At 37.2% G+C, this 12,704-nt stretch overlaps 1 protein-coding gene across 1 annotated transcript in view; it reads right to left on the bottom strand.

Moving 5' to 3' along the window:
* The window catches only part of CPEB4 (cytoplasmic polyadenylation element binding protein 4), an 83,470-nt gene that overhangs the window by 39,959 nt on the left and 30,807 nt on the right, over positions 1-12,704 (bottom strand). The window contains exon 2 of the mRNA XM_007951661.2: positions 11,208-11,289. Within this exon, the coding sequence (XP_007949852.1) occupies positions 11,208-11,289 (82 nt within the window). The remainder of the gene's footprint in view (positions 1-11,207; positions 11,290-12,704) is intronic.

Here is a 12,704-nt window from a genome sequence, read left to right as displayed (position 1 = left end):
TTGCACCAGGCAAATCTGCTGCAAAAGACCTCTTTAAAGTGCTGAAGAGCAAAGATGTCTCTTTGAAGACTAAAGTGCACCTGACCCAAGCCATGGTATTTTCAATCGCCTCATATGCATGTGGGAGCTCTGGTGGCATAGTGCCTAAGGCATTTGACTGCTAACCAGAAGGCTGGGGGTTCAAACCCACCAGCCACTCCTCGGAAGGAAGGTTGGGCAATCTACTTCTGTAGTGATACTGCCTCAGAAACCCAAGGAGGGCGCTATGAGTCGGATCCAACTCGAGGGCAATGGGCTAGGCTGGGGCTGCATATGCATGTGAAAGCTGGACAATGAATATGAAGATCGAAGAAGAACTTATGTCTTGGAATTGTGGTGCTGGTGAAAAATACCGAAAATACTATGGACTGCCAAAAGAATGAACTAATCTGTCCTGGAAGAAGTGCAGCCAGAATGTTTCATAGAAGCGAGAATGGCCAGACTTCATATCATCTACTTTGGTCATGTTGTCCTTGGAGAAGGATATCATGCTCGGTAAAGTAGAGGGTAAGCACAAAAGGGGAAAATCCTCAATGAGAGGGACTGGCACAGTGGTTGCAAAGATGAGCTACAGCATAGCAAGGATCGTGAGGATGGCACACGACCAGGCAGTGTTTTCTTCTGTTGTACACAGGGTTGCTATGAGTTAGAGCTGACTGAACAGCACCTAACAACATTACGAGTATGAGTCCCTGGATGGTGCAGACAGCGAAAACACTCAACAGCTAACTGAAGGCTGGCGGTTGGAGTCACCAAGATGTGCCTTGAAGGAAAAGTCTGGAGATCTACTTTTGAAAAATTAGCCAAAGAAAATTTATGGAACACAGTTGTACACTGACACACATGGGGTCACCATGAGTTGGAGTCTACTCCTCAGCAACAGATAGTGTTATTGTAAGCTAACAACTTCTGGTCATTTACAATAAAGTAGTCAAGTGGCTAATTTAAAGCTGTAATGCTCCTTACAAGCAAGGATGGCAAGACTTCACCTCTCGTACTTTGGACATGTTATCAGGACGGATCAGCCCCTGGAGAAGGAGGACATCATGCTTGGTAAAGCAGATGGTCAGCAAGAAAAAGAAGACCATCAGTGAGATGTATCAACACAGTGGTTCTAACAATGGGCCCAAGAGTAGCAAGATAGTGAGGATGGCTCAGGACTAGATAGTGTTTCATTCTGTTTGTACATGAGGTTACTGAGTCAGAACTGATTCGATAGCACCTAATAACATTTAATCCACTAAAGGAGTCCTGGTGGTGCAAAGATTAAGAGCTCGGCTGCTAACCAAAAGGTTGGTGGCTGGAACCCACCAGGCCCTCTGTGGGAGAAAAGACCTGGTGATCTGTTAAAGGTTACAGCCTAAAAAACCCTATAGGGTAGTTCTTCTCTGTCATACAGGTCACTATGAGTTGAAATCAACTAGATGGCATACAACAATAACATTTAATCAACCATGCCACATTTATTAGTTAGAATATGATACTATAGGAAAAAATTACAGTCTGTAGAAGTTAGATTGGATTTTTAAGCTCTTTATATTTCAGTCAGGGTTGTATCCTTTCTCCACACTTATTCAATCTATATGCTGAGCAAATAATTCGAGAAGCTGGACTATATCAGGTGGTATCAGGATTGGAGGAAGAATCATTAACAACCTGAGATATGCAGGTGATACAACTTTGCTTGCTGAAAGTGAGGATGACTTAAGGCACCTACTGATGAAGGTTGAAGAATACAGTCTGAAGTATGGATTACGTCTCAATATAAAGAAAACAAAAATCCTCACAACTGGACCAATGAGCAGCATCACAATAAATGGAGAGAAGATTGAGGTTGTCAAGGAATTCACGTTGCTTGGTTCTACAATCGATGCCAACGGAAGCAGCAGTCAGGACATTAGACGACGTGTAGCATTGGGAAAGTCAACTGCGAAGGAACTGTTTCAAGTGCTGAGGAGCAAAGATGTCTCCTTGAGGACTAAGGTGCGCCTGACACAAGCCATATTTCCAATCACCTGGTATGCATGTGAGAGCTGGACAACGAATAAGGAAGACCGAAGAAGAGTTGATGCTTTTGAGTTGTCGTGCTGGTGAACAATGCTGAAAGTACCATGGACTGCTAAAAGAACTAACAGATTTGTCCTGGAGGAAGTGCAGCCAGAATGCTCCTTGGAAGCAAGAATGGCCAGACTTTGTCTCACCTATTTTGGTCATGTTGTAAGAAGGGACCATTCCCTGGAGAAGGATGTCATGCTTGGTAGGGTGGAGGGTCGACAAAAGAGGGGGAGGCCTTCAATGAGATGGATTGATACGGTGGCTGCAACGATGAGCTCAAGTATAGCAAGGATTGTGGGGCTGGCGCGGGATACGGCAGTGTTTCGTTCTGCTGTGCATGGGGTCGCTATGAGTCGGAAATGACTTGACGGCACTTAGCAACAACAACAACATATTTCAATTGATCATGGCTGCTCTTCAGAACTGCAGTTGTGCCATTTATTATTGGCTTCTCAAGAATGAAAAAGGGTCTCCTGATTGGTTGATTTCTCCTCCTCCTTCCCAATGTGAAGAGCTCTGGTAGCATAGTGGCTAAGCCATTTGACTACTAACCAGAAGGCTGGCGGTTCAAACCCACCAGCCACTCCTTGGAAGGAAGATGGGACAATCTACTTCTGTAGTGATACCGCCTTGGAAACCCAAGGAGGGGTCGCTATGAGTAAAATCTGACTCGAAGGCAGTGAGTTTGTTTTTTTTTGTTTTTCCCGATGTATAGCAAATGGCATCGACCCAACCGGATTCCAAAGAGATTATGGAACTGCTTTCCCTTCAAAGTTTCACTAATGTTCTTAATTGACTGGTTATCAGGTTATACCTCAAATAAAACGAAGCTGTGCTTTTAGCACTGAGTGCACTGGTGTGGGACTGAATTAAGAAACCAGTCCATTAGATAGACTAATGAAGCTGGGAGGCAGCCTAGCCATTTCAATTTCTGAATAAAGTAGTAACTCAGTTTAGGGCAAGTTAAAAGTATTTTTTGTACAAATTTTTACTGTTACCTAACAAGAAATTCTCTTGAGTTTTCTCTTTTCCTTCTTTTCACATATCAGACATATACAGTTAATAAATGAACCAACTATATATAACATTCAGATAGAAATTCCATGTATATCAGGAAGTAATAATTTTGTGGCTAGCTGTGCAACTGTTCCCTGCTTCCTGCTGCTAAATTGCACGCAAAGAGAATTTTGGACATTTTATATGACAGCTATGAATCAGGTGGCATCGCTGCCCATTTCCCAAAGTCAGCAAACAACATATTACAGAATTATATAACTGTATCAAAGAAAGCCTAAGACCTTCACAGACAACTAGCTATTATATTACTTCATCTTCAAAAGAGCATTTATTAGGCAGGTATTAGTATAGAAAGGTGTCTAGGAACTGTGAGGAAAAGTGATAGCAAGAGTCATGTCTCTATAGAATTTTACAATAATTGAGAGGTGAAGAAAAACAGAAAAATAATTGATTTATCAAAAGGTACAAAATTTACTATGTTAATTTGGATGTGCAACAGGCACAAAATAGATTTCAGTATGTTCTGAACCCTCTCTGTTTATATCATAGGAAGGTTCTTAATATCTATCATTAACAAAGTCTGAAAATCTTACTACTTAAATGTCATCCATTTTGAATGAAAACTATTATGTTTTGGTCTGTTCACATGACAATAGCTATACTTACTAAGTTGTGCACATCGTTTAATGTGAAAAGGTAAAGCACTAAAGAAAAGCCCTTATTAATTTGTTACCTGATTGCTGACTGTTTTTTGATTTATTTCTAAAAGCCTGCCACATATAGTTTATTCTTTAACTATCCCTGCCTTGAACTTGTATCCAAACAAAAGTAAGTCACAACAACCATAAAACAGATGAGTCTTAATACAAAAGAAGAAAAAATTTTAAATGAATTACAAGAATCTTTTAAAGGAAAGTTCAGGAACTCTAACCTTCTAATAACATAAGAGGTTTTATGCTCACCTCCCTTTCCCCACGTCCTACCTGTACCCTCCCTTCTTGCCCAGGTGAAAGCAGAGCTGCAACAGTTTTAAAATGACTAGTCAATTTCCATGGACTCAAAGGAAGATTCTTTGTGCTCAGTATTCAAAAATAAGTTAAACTGACTGCTTAAGTAATTATGAGCCAACATCATGGATGACATAAGACAAATTCTTCCTTTGTGACAAATGCTTATACGATTTTCAAAACAAATAAAACAAGAGTTAAATATTTTATCACAAGCGTGTGGAAGGCAGAAGGCAAGAGTATGTTATCTAAATAAACAGAGCAGAGGAGAGTTGGCCAGTACACAAATTGGTTTCAGTTCAGATAACAGAATAAGGAAGATTTCAATCAAATTCTATGATCACATCAAAAACAACTTTTTTTTCCCCTCCTAGCTATTTCTCCTTTCTTCTCCCCCCTCCCTTAATAAAATAACAACTAGCGACCCCTAATCTGAAAAAAAAAACCTCACTTTTATAAACTCTGCTTATATAGTGCTGAGAGGAATCCAACAAATTCTGACCAAAAGTAAACCAGAAAGGAGACAGCTGTTCAAAATTAAGACTACACACTGCACCAGTAATACCAAGAAAATCATGGCAAACTACTTTGCCTTCTTTTTCCTCCTCACAAAAGAAGTTACCTCAACACAGAAGCCCAGGTCCCACCATTCGGCACAACTAAGCACGGGTAAAAAGGAAAGACTGTTTAGGATGTTCCATTTCAGCAGTCAGGAAAGGTAGCAAACAGGAGAGGAAATGTACTGCGTTTCTCAACATTCACTGTAGCTGAGTATTAACCGTATTTTTTTGTGATGTACCTTATTCCATTACTCATGAAGCTTCTAGAAGGAAGGCAATTTTCCACTCTTAAGACACCTCTGCTACTCCCCTACTATGCTGCTTTGAATTACTTGGTATCATCCAAACAGACAAGAAGGAACCAACCGGATTCAGGAAGGCTACACTAGGCATGCAGGGCACAGCTGCCTGGCTGACCCTGAATCCTAAAGACAGACTGGTAATATTAAAAGGTCCAGCAATTAGCCAGAAGATACCACGTTAATAGTAATTTATTCGGAAGGAGAAATTTGATCAAGAGCCTAAGTAATATTGGCTGCTTTGCATGATCCATTTCTTCTTAATGGTACTTTATGTCATGCCCCATTAAACGTCTCTTAAAGGAAAATGCCCACTTAACCCTTTAAAAGTATGTTTGTGTATGTGTGCGTGTGTGTGTTGCAGGGGTTTGGGTGTGTAGTTTAAGGTCCAGAGATGCTTTTTCATATTGCCAAAGGCAAACTGATATAACTGGAAAAAAGGTTAAATGCTGTAAGAAATGGTACTCTCTATTTAAACAAATCATTCTAATTTTTTAGTACTAGATCCTATTTTAGAATGAGTCTCTTTCACTTGAAATTTTTTTATTTATTCTCAAATTATTTCAGATTTAAAACTGAATTAAATAAACTTTAGTCTTACTTTCAGCAACTGTCATATCTGATTTCTAGAGCTCTCAGTCTACATAAAGTCAGTGTCAGTATACAATATCTGTTCTAAAACATCTGTATCAGTATACATCTATTCCCTAAAATAGAGAACTTGTGGTTACAATTTGGAATATAAGAATATTAGAACTGTATATTGAAAGAAAAGTTGAGGTTTCCTGGCTATTTATCATACATGCACAGTGTATGCACTAAATTCATTTTCTCTCTACTGTAAAGATAGAGAACTTAAATATTTATCCCAGTTATCATTCCCTTATAACGACATAAAAAAATTTCATATGAAATTAATGAAACAGGCTTCATGTACTAAACTTTCAATTGAGTTTCATGATTTTGTTCTAGAGAGGATATTATAAAATCTTTTGCTTAGCAACAAAGAAAAGAGGCATAGATAGAATCATCACTTGCCCACTCATTTAAGCATTTGCTTCAAACAAATCCACAGCAATGAAAAATACTGTGTGTGTGTGGAGGGGGGGTCCTCCAAATTTAATGTGTACATAAAGTGTTCGAGAATGCAAGGTTACAACACCTTCAGGAGTCAGAAATTTAAAATTTTAGAGTAGATCCACAGCTCTTGAAATAATTCTTTTAAATGGATGCACAAAGCAAGGGAGGCAGTAGTGCTCCCACTACGTATTCCACATATGCAATAGGTTTCTGGGGCAACATGGAATATGTAAAAGATTGTCACATGAAGCACCTACATTTCTGAATGCAATCATTACTACTCATATTCCAATGAAGTATTTGAAATGCCTGAAAACTCAGGGACTGTGGTGATGGACATATTGAGTCCCTCTTCCAAAAACTGAAAGCAAGACACATTTTAAAACAATATTAAAAGACTCCATTGTTACAATATTCAAGGGAAAAATATAATGATATTCTTAGTCATAATTTAGTTAATTAAATTCTGAAGAATATAATATTTTGAATTTTACTGTCCCATTTTGGCTTTCTATGAAATGAAATAAACCCAAAGCCACTGGCATAGAATCTATTTTGACTCATAGTGACCCCACTGGTTTTCCAAGGTGGTAGATCTTTACGAAGTATATTACCCAGTCTTGTTTCCACGGAGTGGCTGGTAGGTTTGAACCACCACCTTCTGGTTAGCAGTCAGATGCCTTAGCCACCGTGCTACCAGAGCTCCTTTTGAAATGAAACAAATTGGAGATTAAATTGTTTTCATATATAGGATTTAAAATACTCAACCACTATTATGAAATTGTGGATTGTTCTACTAAGTCTGACATCTCATAATTTTCCAGTATTATTTTTTGTCTCTTTATTCTGATGCTGTCTCCCTCTCTTTCCATTTCGTAAACTACTACTACTTCTTGGTTTATACCTAATTACTTTATTCCTTTCAAACACAGAAAAGGAAAAAAAAAAAAAAAAGGTTCCTTAGTTTTCAGAAGTCTCTTCTACTATACACTGAATATAAAACTACTCAATAAATCTTTGACTGAGGCCAACCTATGTTTCAGAAGGCTGGAAACAGATGTATTCACATGTGGTTTTAATCTATTTCATGTTGCACCCTTTCTAAACAGTAAATACCAATTACACAGGCCAGAAAAAAAATACAAATAACAATAAGATACACTATTCCCTAAATAATCAACTAGATATCTACAACAATAAAAGATTTTTCTGTCCAGGTGAAAAAAATATTGAATAAGCCTAATAATTTTGTAGCAACATATAAGCTGCCACCTAGGAGATCAAAATTCAAAATCAGTCTCTAGTTTAGGTTCTTAATTTATGAGCCTGGGTGTGAAGTAAACGAAATCAGTCTCTGGGGAAATGTTCCTGCAGATTGTCACTGGGGTTGGCTATGGAGAAGGCAGTATACAATCTGCCTTCTGGTAAAAATAACATGCAGACATGTGAGCTGACCAGAGAAAGGACAAGTAGATAAGATGTGGGGAGGCCCCTTTTCCACCCCAAAGTGCTAAATAAATCCTTGTACATGGAGAAATTGATAGCAGCCTTAAAATTCTTAGAAAACAATTCAAAAAATAAACCATGAATAATATAAATTATGAAATGAAGGCTAGGAACTCCTTTTGAGCATTTGTGGGAAAAAAAAAAAAAAAAAGAGAAAAAAATGATTTCCAATAAGCTGGATGAAACCAACACATCTTATTAATAAAGAAAACTCAAAGTATTTGAAGTTTCCTAAGTATATTAGGATATGATAGCAGAAATAAAAATTTTAAACCTCACTACATTTACAGGGATTTTTAAATTTTTAAAAAATAATGTAGTAAGACCAATTGATTCAACTTGTAGTTTTTATATTAATTTTAAGCTTTAATTATTTAAACATGTGCACAGACACAAACTGCATATTTGTGAGGAACTGTGAATGAAAGATAAACATAAATGGAATCATTCATAACATACTTATAAAATTATTTTAACACAAAAAGTCAAATGTGAAATTTGCCTTCACATAAGAGTTTTTTAAAAGTCTCAAATAAATCCTTTTAATTGACATTTTTTTACTGTTTTCCCCCCCTGAGAGGCACATTATTCTCTAAAGGATCCCTGGTGGTTCAATGGTTAAGTACTTGGCAGCTAACCAAAGGCTGCCTGTTTGAATCTACCCAGCAGCTCCAAGGAACAAAAGACCTGGTAACCTGCTCCTGCAAAGATTACAGCTTAGAAACCCCCTATGTGGCAGCTCTCCTCTGTTTTCTGAGGTCACAATGAGTGGAAAATTGACTCAACAGAACCTAAGCACAACACCATGTTCTCTACAGTCACAGACAAGTAGTGCCCATTTTCTCTGCTTCTAGGGAAAAAAAGCACATGGAAATGCTATTTATTTTCAAAATAAATACACAGATTTTAGATACTTCAAAAAAACAATGTATTATTTTTTAAGGAATTCAACTTTTGTTATCACTTCTAAACAAAATCTTACAATAGAATGACTTTTCCTAAAACAGCTATAAAAATCAGAAGAGTTAATGATAAGAAATGAAGTATCCTGCTGAACAGGTAGTGACAGACTATAGTGATAGAAACTTAATCAACTTGGTTTAAATATAATCTTACATTTTAGGATCGTGCACTCATCTGGGAATTCTTTACTGCTCTTTCAAGGAAAACAACACAAGGTTCGTTTAGTATGTTTAAATTACCTTGGCATTTCAATATAAACTGTTAAATCAAAACTGCCTTTCTCATTTGATGAACATGAAAATAGCCCTATAGCTGTTGAGTGAGTTATATATACTATGCTGTTTTAATCAGTGTCTGCTGCGAACTAGGCAGTGTGCTGTATTCTATAGATACATCGTATCATTTAATCCTCACCACCACCATCAATGGAAACAGCTGAGTGGCCTTTTGAACACAGATCTATATAATAACTTCCAAACCCATGGTTTTTCCATTCTGCTATGCTGCCTTTTATTAATCCCAATTTTATAAAACCTTTATGTTCCCAGACTAGGTTACCAGATTTAATTTTCTCTGTCATCAAACTTGACTTTTGATTATCACTACAGAATTAATTTTTAAAAGCTTAATTTTGGTAAAAATTGGCAAGAAAAAGTTTAAAATACAGCATAAAGGTAGAACCTTACACAATAAAGCATTTTAACGAACTACGAGGGAAAAAATAAACCTGAGAGAGGTGTCCTGGTTAAAACTGAATAACCAAGGAAATGCTAGTGATAGTCCTATTACAAAGAGACTGAATGACTACTCAAGATCAGTGTGCTAAAAAAATGGCAGAAATAAAACCAATTCTGAGTAGGAGACTATCTTTCCTAACTAATGACAACTATTTGCAATAAACAAAGCATTCATCTGGGTTAGGGTCATCCAACAGAATTACATGAAGAATTCAATTAAGACCTTTAAAATATTCTTATTTCAAAGCCATCTCATCAAATGGGTGCATATTTTTTTCACACATCATTTTCCACCCCCAAAAGCTCTCCTCATTAAAAACAATTACCACAACTGGTCTGTGGAAAAAATACCTAAAAGTTTTACTGCATCAGTAATTTGATAACCCAAACACAAAGCTACGCTATATGGGTCACAACTTGAAACGCAGGATGCCTTGTCATCTGTGACCCCAATGCAAATCTCTAATGTTGGGCACAAAGCAGGCTCATAAATGTTTAAATAATGAATGAATGAATAAATGATCAGTCAAACTTAAGTGGAATGATCAAATATACCAAACATGTCAAATTTCTGCTTCCTACTAAACTGAGATTTTTGCAAAGAGAAAATTTGTTTTGTGGGGTAGTTATCACAAAATTATAGGATGACATTGTTGGAAGGGCCCTTAGAGTACACCAGTCTGGTAATACTCAACTCTGGCTGCACCTTAGAATCACTCAAGATACTAAAAATAATATTCCAGGTCCAAACATGTAGAGGGGCCAAGGTACCTCTATTTTATTTTCAAAGCTCCCCAAGTGATTCTAAGTCCCTTACTACAAAGGTGAGAAAACTGAGGCTTAGTACAGATTAAACATCTTACTCAAGAAAACACACCTACTTATTAACAGAATTGAGACTACAATCCAAGTAGGAATAGCACAATTTCTTTTCTTTTCTTTTTTTTTTAACATAACACTTGTTAAATATTTCAAGAATTACAAAGCTTGTGGAAAGACTGGAACCCTCATTCACTGCTGATGGGACTATAAAATGGTGCAAATACTGTGGAAAACAGCAAAGCTGGAAATAGACATACCATTTGATCCAGCAATCCCACTACTAGGTATATCCTAGAGAAATAAGAGCCATGATACGAACAGATAAACACACACCCACGTTCATCACAGTACTATTCACAATAGCAAAAAGATGGAAACAACCCAAATGTCCATCAGTGGAGAAATGGATCAAAAACTATGGTACACAATGCAATACAACATGTTCAAGAACAAGGAAGAACCTGCAACATTTCATAAGGTGAATGTACTTAAAAGGCATTATGCTGAATGAAGTTAGTCAATCACAAAAGGACAAAAAGTGTATGAGTCCATATTGTAAAAAGTCAAGAAAAGGGTTTCACAAAAAAAGAAATATTCTTTGATGGTTACCAAGGGTAGGTAATAAAGGGAGGGTAAATCACTAACTAGAGGGCAAAAACATATTAACTTGGGTGAAAGAAAAAAAAAATTACAAAGCTTCATTTTAACTTTGAAGCTGTTAGCCATTTTAAAAAATGTGAACCTAGGCAAAAAATATCTTTCAACACTGAACTCCTGGTGTATAGTCACTCTCATGGGACAGACACATTGAGCAGTTTTTGCCTGAGATACAAAAAAAAAAGAGGTATATGATTCATGTGTTTTCAGTTAATTGTCCACCCTTAGCAATTAGTACTCTTGAAGTAATTTCAATGAGCACTGAGATGGGCCTGCTGTGGATGTCCACCAAATATGTTTGATTATTTAACAAAAAAGAAGTACATGTATAAAGCTGATGGAATTTACTGTATCTGGAGTATGAGTCCATAATAAATATTTGCCATACTGCTCAACAGATGTATTACACAGAAAATACACTTTTAACTATTTAGTAAAATCATATAGTTGTATTTCTGAAATTACCTTTAATGGAATCATTTTCAGCTCTCATTATGTCAATGAGTGAGCTCTCCAGTGAGTGCATGTCAAATGTCCGGGGGCGATCCTGTAAACACAAACAGTAACAAACCACGTTTAAAAATAGCACTAAATTATGAAAGAAGAAATAAACCACATTGTTCTGACACAGATCAAAAAGTGACAATTTTACTCTTTCTGTATAGTTGTTGTTGTTGTTATGTGCCCTCGAGTCAGCAAACATTATTACTGATCAAAAAACCTAAACCAATCGACTGCCATTGAAGAGATTCTGATTCATAGTGAACCTACAGGACAGAGTTGAACTACCATAAGGTTTCCAAGGCTGTAAATCTTTATGTAAACAGACTGCCTCATCCTTTTCCAGCAGACTGGCTGGTCGGTTCAAACTGCCGACCCTTTGGTTAGCAGCTGAATTCTTTAACCACTGACTCACCAGAGATTCTTTTATTACTAAGTTTTATTAAACATTTCTTAAATGTTAATAAAAATATTTTTTTAAAAAGTACACAGAGCTCAGCAAAGAGTAGTGTCATATATGATTAATAATAACTGCAACAAAAGCATTACTTGTAATCATAAAGCAGAAATAATTAAAACTAATTCTCATAGTAATTAAGACCATTAAATAAATGTAAAAAATAAAATTCTTAATCTTTCTCTAGCTCTTAAGACTGCAATAACGTGGCATAGCTTTCCAAACTTGTTTTGGCAGTTACCTACTAAGTTAGCACCGATATGTGCTACTCAAAATAATTATATTTTTTATACACCCCCCTCTACCACCACCACCGCTTGTCTGTGAATTTGTTGTACTATGATGCCTTGCATGTTGCTATGAGGCTGGAGGCTATGCCACTGGTATTTCAAATACCAGCAGGGTCGCCCATGGTAAACAGGTTTCAATGGAGCTTCCAGACTAAGACTTGAAGAAGGAAGAGGCCATCCACTTCTCAAAGAACTGGCCAGTGAAAACATCATGAATAGCAGTGAAACACTGTCTGATATATTACTGGAAAACTTTATGAAGAGCCCTGAAACAGTCTGATATGGTGCTAGAAGATGAGCCCCTCAGGTCAGAAGACACTCAAAATACAACTGGGGATTTGGCGAGTAGCAACTGGGATCTTAAAAGCTTGCAATCAGCCATCTAGATGCAAAGATGGGTCTCTCCTCATTCAGAGCAAAGAATGAAGAAAACCAAAAACTCATGGAAACAATTAGTCCTAGCAACTGGTATACCATGCAATCTGCAGCCTATACAACTATGGGACCAGAAGAACTAGACGGTGCCTGGTTACCACTATCAACCACTTGGTTGTTGTTGTTTGCCGTCGAGTCGGCCCCGACTCATAGCGACCCCTCCTTGGGTTTCCAAGGCAGTATCACTATGAAAGTAGGATTGCCCAACCTTCCTTCCGAGGAGTGGCTGGTGGGTTTGAACTGCCAGCCTTCTGGTGAGCAGTCAAGTGCCTTAGGCAC

Source organism: Orycteropus afer, unplaced genomic scaffold (genome assembly GCF_000298275.1).
Source record: "Orycteropus afer afer isolate SDZICR_OR568_19922 unplaced genomic scaffold, OryAfe1.0 scaffold00306, whole genome shotgun sequence".
Classification (NCBI taxonomy): Eukaryota; Metazoa; Chordata; class Mammalia; order Tubulidentata; family Orycteropodidae; genus Orycteropus; species Orycteropus afer.
The sequence above is the reverse complement of the archived record's forward strand: the minus strand, read 5'-3'. Positions and strand labels throughout refer to the sequence as shown.